Source organism: Leucopleurus acutus (assembly GCF_964270905.1).
Source record: "Leucopleurus acutus genome assembly, chromosome: 15".
In the NCBI taxonomy this organism is placed as follows: domain Eukaryota; kingdom Metazoa; phylum Chordata; class Mammalia; order Artiodactyla; family Delphinidae; genus Leucopleurus; species Leucopleurus acutus.
In genome coordinates this window covers 22,207,938-22,224,016 of record NC_139157.1, presented here as the reverse complement: position 1 = coordinate 22,224,016, position 16,079 = coordinate 22,207,938, and the positions used below count along the sequence as shown (strand labels likewise).

Sequence of the window (16,079 nt, the reverse complement as noted above, 5' to 3'; positions counted from 1 at the left end):
GAAAGTTAAAGAGGAAGAAAATGTCAGGTTTTACTACATGGAAGGGTGCTATGAAAAATTTCATCAAAATTTCTTTCTTATAATATGTTATCACTTGTATGTTTGAATGTTACTTTGTACCAGGTACTGTGCTTGGTGATCCAATTGTTACCCCCAAATGACTGCAATCCCTCTCTAGAGATCACAGCCTGTTAGGCTAGACTAGTGACTAGGATAGCACAGAGGCTTCAAGCCTGCAATGGAGATGATGGTTTCACTCACCACTAGGCCTTCATATCATTCTTTCCTTTCTTTCTTCCTGATTTCTTTCCCTTGGCCCTAGTTTTATCTCATTAGCCAGCCTGTTCTACAGTTTTAAGCAGAAATTAGATTGCGTTGATATGTTTTTCAGCCCACCAAATTTTCAAGAGCCACCTTACAACCAGCCACTTGTGCGACTGCATCCACAGACTTACACCTTTACCTTATAACCTGATATGCTTGTGTGTCTGCAGACACTTCCCTGGTGCGAAGTACCCCCTCCAGATCATAACAGAGCCTTGTTTCTGTATAGTTTCCATAAGCGGGATCAAACCAAATTTATTTTTTAGTTGGGAGATGGAGTAATGTGTACCGAGGCAATAAAGCTTTTCGAATTCGAATCACAGACATCAAGATATGTTTATCCCGTCCCTTAAATCTTACAGCTACTTCCTGTGGGACTGGAAGAAGCAGCGAGGAACTGTGGGATGCAGTGATTGGGCTCATGGATCTACCTGGCCTATGTAAATGGCCATTGTCATATAGCAACCGTGCACGTTGTAATTTTCCTGACAATCCAGTACTTAAAGCTCTGAGGGATAAGACCAAGTCATTTAAAAAGAGGACAGTCATACAAATACTGCGTGATTCCTCTTATTTGAGGCATTTAAAATAGTCAAAGGTATAGAAGTAGACAATAGAACGATGGTTACCAGGGGATGGGGGGAGGGATATATGGGAGTTGTTTAATGAGCATATAAAGTTACAGTTATACAAGGGGAGTAAGTTCCAGAGATCTGCTATATAAAATAGTTAATAATACGGTATTGTAGACTTAAAAATTTGTTAGGAGGGTAGATTTCACGTTAAGTGTTCTTACCTCAGAAACAAAAGCAAATGAAAAAGGAACACAAGAAACTTGTGGAGGCGATGGATATAGTTATTACCTGGATTGTGATGATGTTAACACAAGTGTATACATAAGTTCAAACTCACCAAATTGTATACATTAATTATGTGCAATTGTTTCTTTACCAATTATATATCAATAAAGCTGGGGAAAAAAAACAGTAAAAAAAATAAAGAGGACAGTCATAAAAAACAGCTTAACTTTCCCAAAATATAAATGTTTTCATTTACTGCCAGACCATGAAAATGAACAATTAAACTATAGCATGTTTTCCCTAAGTAATTAAAAATAAAACCCTCAGTTTTCTTCCATACTCTCTTTTTTCTGAAAAGTGACAGCATCATTCTTTCATAAAACACTTGTTTTGCATCATTAATCTTTCAGGTATGTAAGCTTTAGCGTAATTCATTGAATTATTTCAACTGCATGTGTGTTTGAGCATGACTGTGTGTGTCGTAAGTCTAATATTAGATAAATAGATAACAGTAACACAGTCACTATTCAGAGATGACCTATAAGTAACCAAGGTTTGGCTTCCTGTTACTTTGAATGGTTAGTTTTTCCAATTTTGTTTAAATGTTGTTATGAGTTTGTAATTATATATTACTCTTTCTGTTGTCATTTGATTAAATAATTAGTTTTACATGTATATGGATAGGTGCATTTTTCAGTGCTATTTTTCCATTTTCCACTGCGGCTGCTTTTATAAGATTCTAAACTTCTGGAAGAAAAACTTCCCAGAATTTATCTTTTCTGGTGATGTGCCCATATCCTTTCAGCTTTTCCAGATCACCACAACCTTGTTAAGAGTCTTTCTTGATGTATAAACTCTGTATTCACTTGTGTAAGATATTCCCAGAGTCTACCTTGCCCCATGACACATTCACCATATGAGAAATTTGAAAACATACCCCAGATTCATAATTATATCTTCTAATCTACAAATGTATGAAAAATTTCATATCCTCTGCTACATTTATTTGTAGTAAAGCTGATTTTCATATTTTTAACATTAGTACATTCTCATGTTGGCTAAATCAGAGGAATCAATATTTTCATATTCTTCATTCTCTAAAAGTATAAAACAGCATGAGAACTGTGTGTAAATGTATAACCGTGAACAGCATTATATTTTTCAATTTACATTTTAAATTGTGGCTTTAATTGTGACTTGCAAGTATACTGCCTCATCTAAATGGGAGCCGTAGGTTTTTCAAGAGGCAATGACAAGCCCTTTGGAGGTTCCCAAGATATTTCTCTGACCTCGTCAAATCCTGGAGGAACCGAAATGTTGGTCGGGGTAAAAGCTACCAGTGAGTCAAGTGGCACTGACTCAAACCCCATCCCGTGTGCTGTGGGAGTCCCACTTCCTCCCAGTGTTTTCAGGGATTCCCGGGAGAGGAGGATAGGGACGGTCCTCTCTGACCTGAGTCTCTGCGCCCACTGAATTCCATCACTTTGTGCATTTCTTGGTGTTACAGGGAACCTGTTACCAGCTCCTCCCTGCCTCCGCCAAACCTGGAACTGAGCCCCGTCTCATGAGTTCACACACGTACACTCATACAGATACCACTTCCTGGAGGTCTTTGTTTCAGTAGCAGATTTTATTGACATTTTGGTGAAAAGTAAAGAAAGTTAACATTATAGAATGAAAACTTATAACACAAACTTTTTTTCGTAGTTTAAGACCTAAAAGTTTAAACCAGATATTCCTTTTGGAATATGTCCCTTCTCCAAGAAGGCTCCGTTTTCAAACATCTGCATAATGGAGATGCCTTTCTCCTCCAACCAAGGCTTGAGTGGTTGGTCTTCATTCAAGATTTATCCCTAACCCAATTCTACATTTAAGGAAGAAAAGGAAGATTTTCCTACCAGGCCTGGACTTTGCAAGTCTGCCTCCCTCTGCACAGTGAAATTAAAATTAAGGCTTCGTATTCACATGCTAGAAAATGTTGACTTTTTCCCCTCACAACAACCCCTAACGCTTTTAAGTGGCACCCTTTCAGGTCTATAGGTATCAAAAAACTATGACCCCCAAACTCTTGCTGGCTTCTCATTTATGAAAAAACAAACCAAAAAAAGAAAAAACAGAGACCACCCCACCTGATACATACCTAGCTCTGAAATGACCACAGTAAGAGCCTCAGCACTCTTCTCTGACTGGGCAGCCACACACCAGCGCCAGCCTCTGGCTGTCTCGGCTGAGCCCCTCCCTACCAATCAAAGAACCCAGGGCCCACCTAGAGGCTTGGTCACGGGGCCATGGTGGCCTCCATTTTCACTTGTGTCCCTAGCCTTGCAAACGATAGGAAGGGTCTGGTCGTTTATTATGCATGACAATGACCTCCTCTCCAGTTTGTTAGGGCCCCAGTGGTTTTGCTCTTCTAGTTATACTGATGTGCAAAGAGCTTGGGTAACAGGGTAATGATAAAAAAAAATGTGCAACTCTCTCAAATAATGCTACCTTTTTGTTTCATGGAGTGATCCACAAGAGTGCAATAAATGGAAATTCCAGTACAGGCATATCTCAAAGATTTTTTTATGGGTTCAGTTCCAGACCACTGCAATAAAGCAAATATTGAGAGAAAATGAGTCACACGAATTTTGGGGTTTCCCAGTGCATATAAAAGTATGTTTATACTATACTATAGTCTGTTAATGTGCAATAGCATTATCTCTAAAAAAGCAATGTAGATACCTTAATTAAAAAATTTTTATTGCTCTAAAAAATGCTAACCATCATCTGAGCTTCAGTGAATCATAGCAGTAACATCAAAGGTCACTGATCACAGGTCACCATAACAAATATAATAATAATAAAAAGTTTGAAATATTGTGAAAATTACCAAAGTATGACACAGAGACCCAAAGTGAGCAGATGCTGTTAGAAAAATGGCTTGACTCAGAGTTGCCACAAACCTTCAGTTTGTAAAAAATGCAGTATCTGCGAAGTACAGTGAAGGGAAGCACAATAAAACGAGGTACGCATGTCCTGATTTACACTGTTGTTTTTAGCCCCTAAGATTGAGCTGAGATTCTAAGTGCCATCAGTGACCTTTCTAATACAACAAAACACCGTTTTCATGAAAAGAGAGATTCTTACAACTGCTTCTCATGTTTTTGGTAGGACCTTCAAGGAACTGCCTCACAGTTGGATTCAAAAAACACCAAAGTTCTCACCTTCATTACCAATATTGGGTGTGGAATATCTGCTATTTTTTCAGCAGCTACCCTCCTGACATATGTTGCTTTTGAGTAAGTATTTTTTTTTTCTGTCTGCCAAGTCCAGAGCTAACTGTCCCAGAATGTGAATAAGAGAATTGCCTCAGCTTTTAAAAACACATATACACTTTGTGAATCACGTATAGTGGTTCAGTTTTAATGTTCAGATTTCTTATAAGATATATCACGAATTTCCCACCTTTAGAATCTTAATTTATAGTTACTATATTTCTATTTAAAATGTATTTAAGCCTGTTAGAGATGATTAGCATTTAAGTAAATAACAATTGTATGAAATGCTTTTTACATGGTACAAGATGAAAACATTTGCTTCACAAATCTTATAAAATTGGTTTTGAAACAGGAAATTTTTTAAAAAAAAAGGATCCTGACCTTATTAAAAATCAAGAAACTTCAACAAATTTTAGGGAAATTGCTTTTCAACAAAGATATCATTTTTTGTAAATCTAAAATTTTTCCTGGATTAAAAAAATCAGTCTGGGCTTCCCTGGTGGCACAGTGGTTGAGAGTTCGCCTGCCAATGCAGAGGACACGGGTTCGTGCCCCGGTCCAGGAAGATCCCACATGCCGCGGAGCGGCTGGGCCCGTGAGCCATGGCCACTGAGCCTGCGCGTTCGGAGCCTGTGCTCCGCAACGGGAGAGGCCACAACACTGAAAGGCCCGCGTACCGCAAAAACAAAACAAAACAAAACAAAAAAAATCAATCTGTTGTAACCAAGTAGAAATTTTGGAAACAGTTTTGAAATAAAATTAGTGTTTAAAAAAGTCTTTATAATTTGCTAAATACTCCTATATCTTTAGCCCTCCTCCTAGTGGAACCATGTCATAAAGATGGTACTACCTAGGCTATTGCAGAGCTGTATAAGGTACGAATTTACTGCCTGTGCTTAAAAGATTTATTTACAATATTATTCTCATATATCTTTCTTTTGTCCTTTATAAGAAAATTACGAAGGGATTATCCCTCCAAAATCTTGATGAATCTGAGTACAGCCCTGCTGTTCCTGAATCTCCTCTTCCTCCTGGATGGCTGGATCACCTCGTTTCATGTGGATGGACTTTGCACGGCCATTGCAGCCCTGCTGCATTTCTTCCTTCTAGCTACCTTTACGTGGATGGGGCTAGAAGCGATTCATATGTACATTGCTCTGGTTAAAGTATTTAACACTTACATTCGCCGATACATACTGAAATTCTGCATCATTGGCTGGGGTAAGCCTCCTAAATTTTGTTTTCTTTTTTTCCATCATGGAAATCACTAGGTTCTCATAGGAAAATCCTATTTTGAAAGAATAGCACTGCTAAAAGAAACTTCAAAATTGTGAATGATGTGGATGTGATGTACATAACCTAAGGAAGGGGCTTCCTCAGAATGGTGTTTTTAAAAACTGTTCAACATTCCTCACTAAAGTCAGGAGTAAAGGGAAAAAACCCTTGCTCTCCTGAGTCACCACCACCTTATTTCCTGTGTCCAGAGCCAGCCCACGCAAGTCTGAAGAGGCAGCTGGCAGACAGTGGTGCATTTCTATTATATTTCAAAATAGAAAGGCCAGCTCAGACTCCTAACTCTACCCGCCCTAAACACATGCCCATGTCTTGGAAACCTGAGCAAGAAGGTTATTTTTGTGTGTGCAACCAGAATACTGACAGAATTCTTGCTTTGAGCTTCTTACCATGATTCCGCAGCCACACATGGACAGCTGTGTTAGCCTGTTTGCAGTCTTCTAATTGGGCTCCTTTATCTGGGTTTTGTATTGGGCCAGGCATTTTCGAGCTTTCTCACAAATCTCTTTTTCAGATAGCCATGTAGAAATGAGATGTTTCCAAGGTGTTTAGTACCACCTTAGAGGCAACGAAAGCACCTTTCAGGGAATTCAGGTGGTGTAGCGTTTCCCCACTGAAATGTACATGGAAATACTATATTGGTCCTCTTGAGAGAAAAGACTATAAAGACTTTATGTCCCCATTGTTTTCCCCCCAACTTTTTCTAAAGACTTTTCTTTCTATAGAAAGGGGCAAAATGAAGCTGTAGTTACCTTCTTACCTGAACTCAGGCAGTCTGACAGGTGTCATTAATGAAACTACATTTTCTGGTGCAGCATACAGTATAAATCAGGTCCTGGTATCTAGTGGGTACCAGTAAGCAAACAAAATGTTTAAATATCTTTCATTTAAGAGTAGGTTTAGATTGTTTCTAATTAAAGTTGGATGTTTCACACCACAAAAGGGATTTTATTGTTGTTTTTAACCAAGTTGCCTGTTCTAAGAAATTTGATTCTATGATATGCAGTGTTTTCTTTCTTTTTTTCCCCCTTGCCATTATCAGTCTTATAAAGCAGTCTACAGATGCTTCAGAAAAGTTGTTTCTATCATGATCTTGTTATAACAGGTCTGCCTGCCTTAGTTGTGTCCATTGTTCTAGCAAGCAGAAACCAAAATGAAGTTTATGGAAAAGAGAGTTATGGAAAAGAACAAGGTGATGAATTGTAAGTAATAAAAGCTTGTTGGGAATTTATTTGTGATGAGTATATATCCTCTGTTTGCTGAAGTTTAGTGTGAGTTTCCATCCCAATAGTGAGTGAGCTTCTATTTTGGAAGGTTAAAGTGTACTTGCATGTCTTTGCCAAGGTCTCTGCTACACCACAGATGAATTCAGTTGAATGCTCTGAACTGTGTGAGCTGCTTTTCCATATTAATGTTGTGCTTTCTCATCGGGGGGAATTCAGAAGAAGTGTAAGATACTATCTTCTAGACACAGAAGACCTATTCTATCTGAGGAGATTCTGTAATACTCCCACCTCCTTAAACCACACACATCTTCGAGAGAGTTAGGTAGCAGCATCGGACAGTGAAGGATTCAGTGCCAATATGAGTGTTGTGTGGAAGTGGAGAGAGTGGATCTTGAATAATTTGGAAAATTCCCTTCAGGCTGTGAGATCACTGAAGCTAAGGTTTTTAAACTCTTCAGTTTTGGCAATTAGTTCTCTTGTATTTTATGTAGTACATGGTACTCAATATTATTATTTGTTGATTGAATGAATTACTGAATGAATAAAGAGTTTACTCCAGACTGTGATGCCACATTTCTGTGCACATTTCATGGATGGATAAAAATTTTATATCCAGTCAGTATCCAATTCTGTTCCATTCCTCTTGGCCTTCCCGTTTATATTTCCAAAGTAGCAGTCCAAAGCCCCGACGAGAACTAGTGGGAAATAAAGGATCTAGGTCAGGAATTTCAGATTCTAGGGGAACTTCCATATGGAAAGAAAGATTAGCTCCAGGGACAAGCAGTGTCATTTGGGAGACGTTTAAAATAAGATATATTAAAAGTAGAAGTCAATACATATGTTCTAAATAAGGGAACTTAAAAAGTATGTGAGTCGACTCTTATAAAACTTTAAAGTACGACTTATTAAGTTGTTGTGCCAGCAACAACTTTCATTAATTGAGCATTTACTATATGCCAGGAATCAGGTTATAGGACTCAAAGATGTTCAAGACAGCTTTTGCCTTTGTGAAGGTTGTGTTCCACGGTGAAAGACACAACCAAAATGATGACCACTTACATTCGAATTTTAAGATTAATTTAATTGCCTTAAATAATTCTTCTAATATTTTTTGGTACCTAAGAACTTCCATAGTATTAGTTAGGCACTGGGGCATCCACAAATTGCAGTATTTTAATTTTACTCTTAGTTCCCTTTAAAATTACTTTCATCTATTTTCCAATCTATATCATTCCGAATATCAAGTGTATCCTTCCTGATCTCATAAGGATGTTATTATTGATGTAAACCTTTTAATTGTGTATGAGAAGTGTCAGCATAAGAATATCAGCGTTCTACAATAAGGTCTTGCCTCAACTAAGCCAATTCTATTAATAGGAATTATTTTGTCCACAGTAATGGAATCCACAATTACGTGTGTCTTAAATAAGTAGGATTTACTCTTCTCACATGATAAGACATGATAAGATTTGGAAGAAGGCAACAACTGGCATTAATTTTGTAGCTGAAAATGTTAGGACCAGCAATTCTACAGCTCTCTTGGCCTTTCTTTCCTCGATATAAGATGATGACTACAGCTGCAGAGCTTGCATTCATGTTTGAAGCAGAAAGAAGGAATAAGGGCTTTGCCAGCTGAGTCTGTCAAGAATAGGTGTAAAAAATCCCTTAGCAGACTCTGCTTCCATTATCATTTTGTAGAACCATGTCCACATGGCCCTCCTTTAAATACAATGGAGACTGAGAAAATTTCCCACCCTCAGGAGTGCAGGCGCATAAGAGAAAGGGGGTAGACATGATTTGGGGTGAGCCAAACAGAGTGTCTTCATGCCAAGTCAGAGTTCAGGAAACCACCTTGTTTTCTTAACTGTTGACTTAAATAACTAGGTATTAAGAGGATGACTATCCAAAACAAAGCAAAAAACAAAAACAAAAATCTATGTAAACATTGAGGAAGAAACTGAGGCCCAAGAAAATGAAGTGACTTTCTAAAGGCATTTGAGGAAGGCCCAGCTATGAAATCTGCAGAAGCCCAAACTTAGCCAGGAGGAGTCTTAGGTAAACAGCTGATGATAAATCTCGTTCTTTCTTGTCTCTTCTCCTTTAAGCTGTTGGATTAAAGATCCTGTCATATTTTATGTGACCTGTGCCGGGTATTTTGGACTCATGTTTTTCCTGAATGTCGCCATGTTCATTGTGGTGATGGTGCAGATCTGCGGGAGGAATGGCAAAAGGAGCAGCCGGACGCTACGCGAGGAGGTTCTAAGGAACCTGCGCAGTGTGGTCAGCCTGACGTTTCTACTGGGCATGACGTGGGGGTTTGCTTTCTTTGCCTGGGGACCTTTGAATGTCCCTTTCATGTACCTTTTCTCCATCTTCAATTCTTTACAAGGTAAGATAAATGGTAACCGCACCATTTTCCCTTTCTAATTTTACCATATTTGCAAAGAGCTTCACTGTTGGACAGATGCCATGCTAAGTTTCTAAGTCACTATCCCAAGTGCTGACCACAGTTCCAGGCACAGGGTGGGTACTCGTGAAAAAGACCTTGAATAGAGAGAAGAGGTAGAACATCAGTTTGTTTATTTGTTTTCAGTGATATATATACCAAGCACCTAGAACTATGCCTGGAATATAGTAGGTGCTCAATAAATATATGTTGTTGCATGAGTGGATATAGGCAAGGAGGTGCCCAATGGGAGGTGTAAAGAGAGGCACAGATGAAGTTTGCTTTCTTTACAGTTTTGCTGAGTGTTGGTGTTCTCCATGGAACCATGTGGGTGTAGTGCTCTTGGCCAGAAGAATCTTTAGACTCTGTGCAGGGACAGAGCAATTCACTTTGATTCCTTGGTTCCTTGGATTTCAGAAAAAATACCAACAATCTAGTTCAGAAATGCTTATTTTTTCATAAGATATGGCAGTCAATTCAACAATCTAACAAATGGCTTGCTCTGTTCAGAAATACAAGGCTTCCTTCAAGGAGCCTACTGTCATGCTTCAGATTCCGTAACACTTACCCTAGTGTACTGTAGGATGAATTTAACTTTAAAAAAATTTTTTTATTGAAGTATAATTGATTTACAATGTTGTGCCTATCTCTGCTGCACAGCAAAGTGACTCAGTTATCCACATACAGACATTCTTTTTTTTAATATTCTTTTCCATTATGATTTATCCAAGAGATTGGATATACAGTAGGACCTTGTTATTTATCCATTCTAAATGTAATAGTTTGCATCTGCCACCCCCAAATTCCCAGTCCATCCCTCTCCCTCCCCACTCTCCCCTTTGGCAACCAAAAGTCTGATCCCTATGTCTGTGAGTCAGTTTCTGTTTTGTAGGTAGGTTCATTTGTGTTGTGTTTTAAATTCCACGTGTAGGTGATATCGTATGGTTTTTGTCTTTCTCTTTCTGACTTACTTCACATGGTATGATAATCTCTAGTTGCATTCATGTTGCTAAAAATGGCATTATTTCGTTCTTTTTTATGGCTGAGTAGTATTCCATTGTGTATATGTGCCACATCTTCTTTATCCATTCCTCTGTTGATGGACATTTAGGTTGTTTCCATGTTTTGGCTATTGTGAATAGTGCTGCTATGAACATAGGAGTGCATGTATCTTTTTGAATTATAGTTTTGTCCGGGTATATGCCCAGGAGTGGCATTGCTGGATCATACGGTAATTTTATTTTCAGTTTTCTGAGGAACCTCCATACTGTTTTCCATAGTGGCTGCACCAACTTACATTCCCACCAACAGCGTAGGAGGGTTCCCTTTTAGGATGAATTTAACTTTTAAGCTTAAGTGAACATAAAGTATTTTTTTGAAAACTCAATAACATTCTATAAGACATTGGATATACCCTGTGTTGTTGATGAAACTCCTTAATGTTGGAAGCTCCATGAAGCCCACACTCCCGTAGGAATGAGGTGACAAAGTTTGGAATCTTTTTGAGCCGGGCAGTATTACTGGCTTACCTGAAGCTACTGGTCACACACTTGAAGGTGTCTAGGAAAGGAAGACCTGACTAAAGTTGAACAAATCTGAGCTGGGATGGAAAGTGTGGAAATCAGGTTTGTGCTTTTCACCAGGAGAGATGCCTAGGTAGGAGCTCCCAACAGGTGTGTTCTAAGAAAAGTCTGTATTACCTGCAGGAGAGTGTTTACTGCTCTGTATCATACATATCTGTTTTGCTTCTCCTCCTACGTTTCCCACTAGCTCATGAGCTCCTGTAGAAAAACCTGTCACTTAGAAGGTGCTCAATATTTATTTGTTAAATCAGTAACTGATTTGGTGGATGAAGAAGGGAGGGGCTTTGGGGATGGCCTAAATTCAATCTGAGACTCCTCCAGCATAAATATGCATTAATTAGTTGAGCAAATTTTATTCAGATTCATTCTCCCATAACAGAGGAACTATGTAGGCTCATTATCGTTAGTGAATAAAATAATAAGCTTCAAGTACACCTCCAGAAGTTGGAAACTGAAGAGGTAGCATATGAATACCTCTGCACTGGGATCCACCTTTGTAAAGTGAGTTTTCCTCTTTTTAATCTCTTCTATCATACACAACATAAAAGAGCCTAGACAAATATTGACAAAAATGTCCATTAACATTAGAAAATTCCATGGTTTTATATTTCAGGATTGTATATGAAAGGCACATTAATCTGCCAGCCCAACCTTGTTTTTGCTTTTAGAATTTCCTGGCAGTTTCAGCAACCTTCAACAGTTACAGTTGTCTGTTCAGCTCTGTTTCCATTAATGAGAATCGGGGTGTTTTATTTTTCCCAGCGTAGGTCTTCTCTCAGGAGGGAAAAATGTTGTAAACCATCATAGAGTGAGTGTTCTTCATAAATCACTGACTTTTAAGGCTGATTTTAAATGATATAAATTCAGAGCAGATTTCTGCCCATCCAATGATATCAAAAACACCTCCTAAAAAGGAAATGTAAATTAAAAGACAGTGATACAGAGCACATGAGTCTAACAATTCCTTACTGGCCAGCCTTGTACAAAAGCTTCAGAGGACACTATGGAAAGCCATTTAATGGTTTTTATTTGCATCATTTTCAGAACCTTCCATGAGAGACTTGGTTGTTAAAGGTATATGCTTTATTAAGAGACGCATGTAGAACGTAGACAGTTTAAAGAAACAATTCGGTGAATGCATGTTGAACTTAGGTGAACTACGTTGTGTCGACTTCTTTCTAGTATTCTTTATTCCACCAAAAAAACATGACCTGATCCCTTTGTCTCATGGAGCTTATATTGTAGTAGGAGAGACTAAGGTTAATCCAATATGTCACTGTATAAAGTGTACATGGTGGTGTTGAGAGTGCACATGACAGAAGACATGATGTCTAAGCCGAAATCTGAAGGATCAATAAGAATTAACTAGGTGAAAGGTGGGAGTAGGAGTGAGGAAAACTGTTTCAGGTAGAGGGCACTTCGTGTGCAAAAAGTTTGCTGTAGTTGGTGATTATAGCACATACTCAAGGCATTAAAAGAAAGACCATATAAGCTGAGAACCCAGAAAGAGCAGGAGAGTGGCAGAGCAGTGGGTGTGACACAAAAGGGAGGCAAAGGCTAGACCAGGAGGCTCTCTGTTTTGATCTTCATAAGGGCAATTGGAAATCCTTGAAAGGTTTTGATATGAGCAGATGTACATTTTGTAAAGATGAAGCTGGACATAATGTAGAGAATGGATTAGAGAAGCCCAATAGAGACTGTAGATGAGAGGCTATTGCAAGGGTCCAGGTAAGGTAAGGTGTTTTAGACTATGGTGGGAATGGGGGAGCTAGAGATACATGAGCAGAGTCAAGAGAAATTTAGAAAGCGTGCTACTGCAAAACACTTATCATTGGCTTGGTCATTAAACTCTTATTTTTCTGCAGTGATTAGGATAAGAAAGCTTCATGTTAATGCGATATTGTAGTGAACTGAAGCCTGTCATTATAAGAATTAGCAATGGCTAAAGGTTTATAATGTAATGCAATATTCTGAAACCTACAACTATGCCAAAGTAAATTTTAATCTTCTCAGATTTGGCTTATAATTGAACATCTTAAAATCAGCAAGGTCACAAGTCACCCTGTAGTGTTACAGAGGTGGGACCTGTGAGGACAAGATGTGTTTGAGCAGTGGTGTCAGGGCACGTGTATCAGAGGAGTGGCTTTTGCTAACAGATTTCTTTTCACTTTTGTGTATGTCTTTAAAGATTTTGTTCAAAGATGTTAAAAATCCATTTTATCTTTCAGCATTCTTAGGAATACATGTATGCATGTATGTGTGTGTGTACAAAGACATATACATGTATAACTATGTCAGTACTCATATATTTGTATAGCTTATATATTAAAGTTTATATATGTATTTTTATTTTAGATGTTTTATTTTTGTTTATTTTCAATATGTATTTTTATATGAATTTTTATTTTTTAGGTACACTTATAATTATACAATTTAATTCCAAAAAATCATGGTAACTGGTTATGATAAAATTCTTATAGTCTGTGTGGCTCTAACTAAAATTTTACCTACTTGAATAAGCAAATGAAGTCACTCGAATCCAGGCTTAAACCAAGTTTATTATTTTCTAATTTTCCACCGTATATTGCTTTGTTCTTTTTTCTTACCTACTTCATTTGATTGTTATATATTAATCATTTCACTGAATTTTTAATTCTAAGATGAAAAGATAAACATACCTTCTCTTAACGAGGCACAATTATGTTTCTAACTCCTTTTACTACCTTTGCTGCTTTCCCAGGATGAAAGTGACAAATCATTTTATTAGAAATTTTAATTTTTTCTAAAGAATACAACTTGAGAAAATTATATGGTATACAAATTGCTATTCAAAAGAGAACAGATGTTTGATGAAAGTACGTCATAATTCACATGCCTGAGAACATTAGCCTGTACTTCAAGAAATATAATGTAATTCATCCTAAAGAAGTAAAAGGCAATTCTCTGGTTGCTGAGAAGATCTTGGCCAGAGTCCTCTTGGGCATCTGTGTCCCTTGGCGATATTGATGTGTTTGCAGGATTGATTTATTGCTCTGAGATGCAGCCTGTACACATTGCTGCTTAGTATACAAACGATGAACAGTATCTCGGAATGTATATTTTTTTCATTACCGTACAAAAGTATTTGACATTTTTGATTAGATTAGGTTTCTCCAATATAGAGAGAGGTTTAACTCTCTTGACAAGTTCATCAGGATCTAAAGTCTAGCCCCATACTGAGAGCTTAATCTTCAACTTTAGTTTTCCATGCACGTGAAACAATATTGATTGTTTTGGGGGTAATCAGCCCATCTTCTGTACGTATATATGACAGCATAATACCATGCAGCATATGGTTGTGCAAATAGAAGCTGCAATGGCGAACACAGAAGGGTATCATCAGTCTACTCAGAGGTCATGTATGCCATTAATTCATTCAGTAACATTAAGATACCCAGAGCAACAGAAATAACATATTTGCATAGTGCATTGTGGTTTAAAGCCTTTCACACAACATCTGTGACCTAATTCTTGTAGCAAATCTGAAAAGTAGGTCCCAAGAAAAAGGGTATTCGCTCCATTTTACAGATGAAGAAACAGGCTTAGAAGAGTTAATGACTTACCTAAGATCAGTGTACTATTTATTACATAGCATATATGAAAACAGAAAAGCACATTATTAGATGACAAAGCAAGAGCCAAAAAAATAAAACCAATTACTGCCCTTTCAACTTTTTATTTCAAAGTTTCTAGGAAGTGAGTCTCTATGTCCTTTTAAAAAAATTGTTAATAAATGTACATTTAATGAATAAATGGAAATTTACTCTCTTACCCTTATTCAGCAAAAACCATCTATAGAAATGTATTTATCATTATTATTTTAATCCTATTGGTAAACTAAGAAAATTAAATAAAATGATGGGTTAGGAGCCTCCTGACGGTTAAGCTGGGCCACGATCACATGTATAACACACACGGTGAATCGGCGCCAAGGTAAAGAGATGAACCACCTTTAAACCCGTTAGCATCTGAAATGGCATCATGTTGGCCGAGACATTACACACTGCAAGGAAATAAATTACTCATCTTTTGGCAGAGCATTTTGTGCCACAGAGAAATAATTTTCTAAAGGGCACCTTGTCGAATGAAAGGAGGATTCAAGAGGTTCCCAGAGAGAGTCATAAACTCTAGAGATTCCCCAGCCCAGCAGCCAGCTGGCTACGTCTGTGTGACAACAAAACAGATGAGCTGTTGGAAGGTTTGGACTTAGGCTTGCTGGGAAGCTCAGAAGTTATCTAGATCGTTTTTGTCAAAGATCAGTTATCGAGACCACGTATCCTTTTCTGCCCCAACACCTTGTTTGATTAATTCTTGATTGATTCCATCTCACAGTCTGAAAAGTTATCTGTATCTGCAGTCTTCCCCTTCATTGTGTTTCTGGATCTTTATTATCCAGGGTAAGAAAAATCAACTTAGGTCGTTTGTCAGAATGTATTGATGATGAGCCTTGCTGAAAGCGTCAATGGCCCTTGGCTGGTAAAGAACTCATTAGGAAATGAGCACCTAAGGCGTTCGTTTTGTTTTGTTTTCCTTCACCAGACTTCTTGAAAGTGGTTTTGTAGACCAGTAAAAGGACGAGAATACATGTTTCCCTGAATTTTACAGTATGGCATTTATTTTCAAATCCAAGGGAAGCTGTTCCTGGGCAGTTTTTTAAAAACTTTTGATAATCGGGCTAGAGATCTGAGAACATCCTTTTGGCTACTTGTTTTACATTTGCTCCACATGTTTCTGCCAAAACTCAACCTAAGAGAATGAATTCTATGTGGGAGCCAAATTCCTAGCCAAAATATTGAATGTAAGGATATCTTTATTTTTCCTAAATAAATAGTTAAACAGCTCTTATAAAGACCAAGATTAAACACAAGCCCATACAGTCTGGATATAAAGCCAGTACTTTAAAAGGAAGCTTTTTTTTTTTTCAAACCCACTACTTGACGAGATTTCTCAGAGTGTTTCTCACTCCACATTTAGAGGTTTAGAGCACCCTCTTGGGTGTCCCTTCTCCTTGTTTTTGGAGTCAGGCTTGGCCCCTGGTGTGCTTCTCTAGGAGGGCCTGGCGAGGTGGAATTCCTTATGTTTTCCTTCCTACCAGGACTCACAGACAG

At 37.9% G+C, this 16,079-nt stretch overlaps 1 protein-coding gene across 1 annotated transcript in view; it reads left to right on the top strand.

The window, feature by feature from the left end:
- Positions 1-16,079, top strand: part of ADGRG6 (adhesion G protein-coupled receptor G6) — a 134,380-nt gene that overhangs the window by 106,196 nt on the left and 12,105 nt on the right. Inside the window, exons 19-22 of the mRNA XM_082856103.1 lie at positions 4,278-4,405; positions 5,337-5,605; positions 6,783-6,879; positions 9,009-9,292. Of these exons, the coding sequence (XP_082712229.1) occupies positions 4,278-4,405; positions 5,337-5,605; positions 6,783-6,879; positions 9,009-9,292 (778 nt within the window). The remainder of the gene's footprint in view (positions 1-4,277; positions 4,406-5,336; positions 5,606-6,782; positions 6,880-9,008; positions 9,293-16,079) is intronic.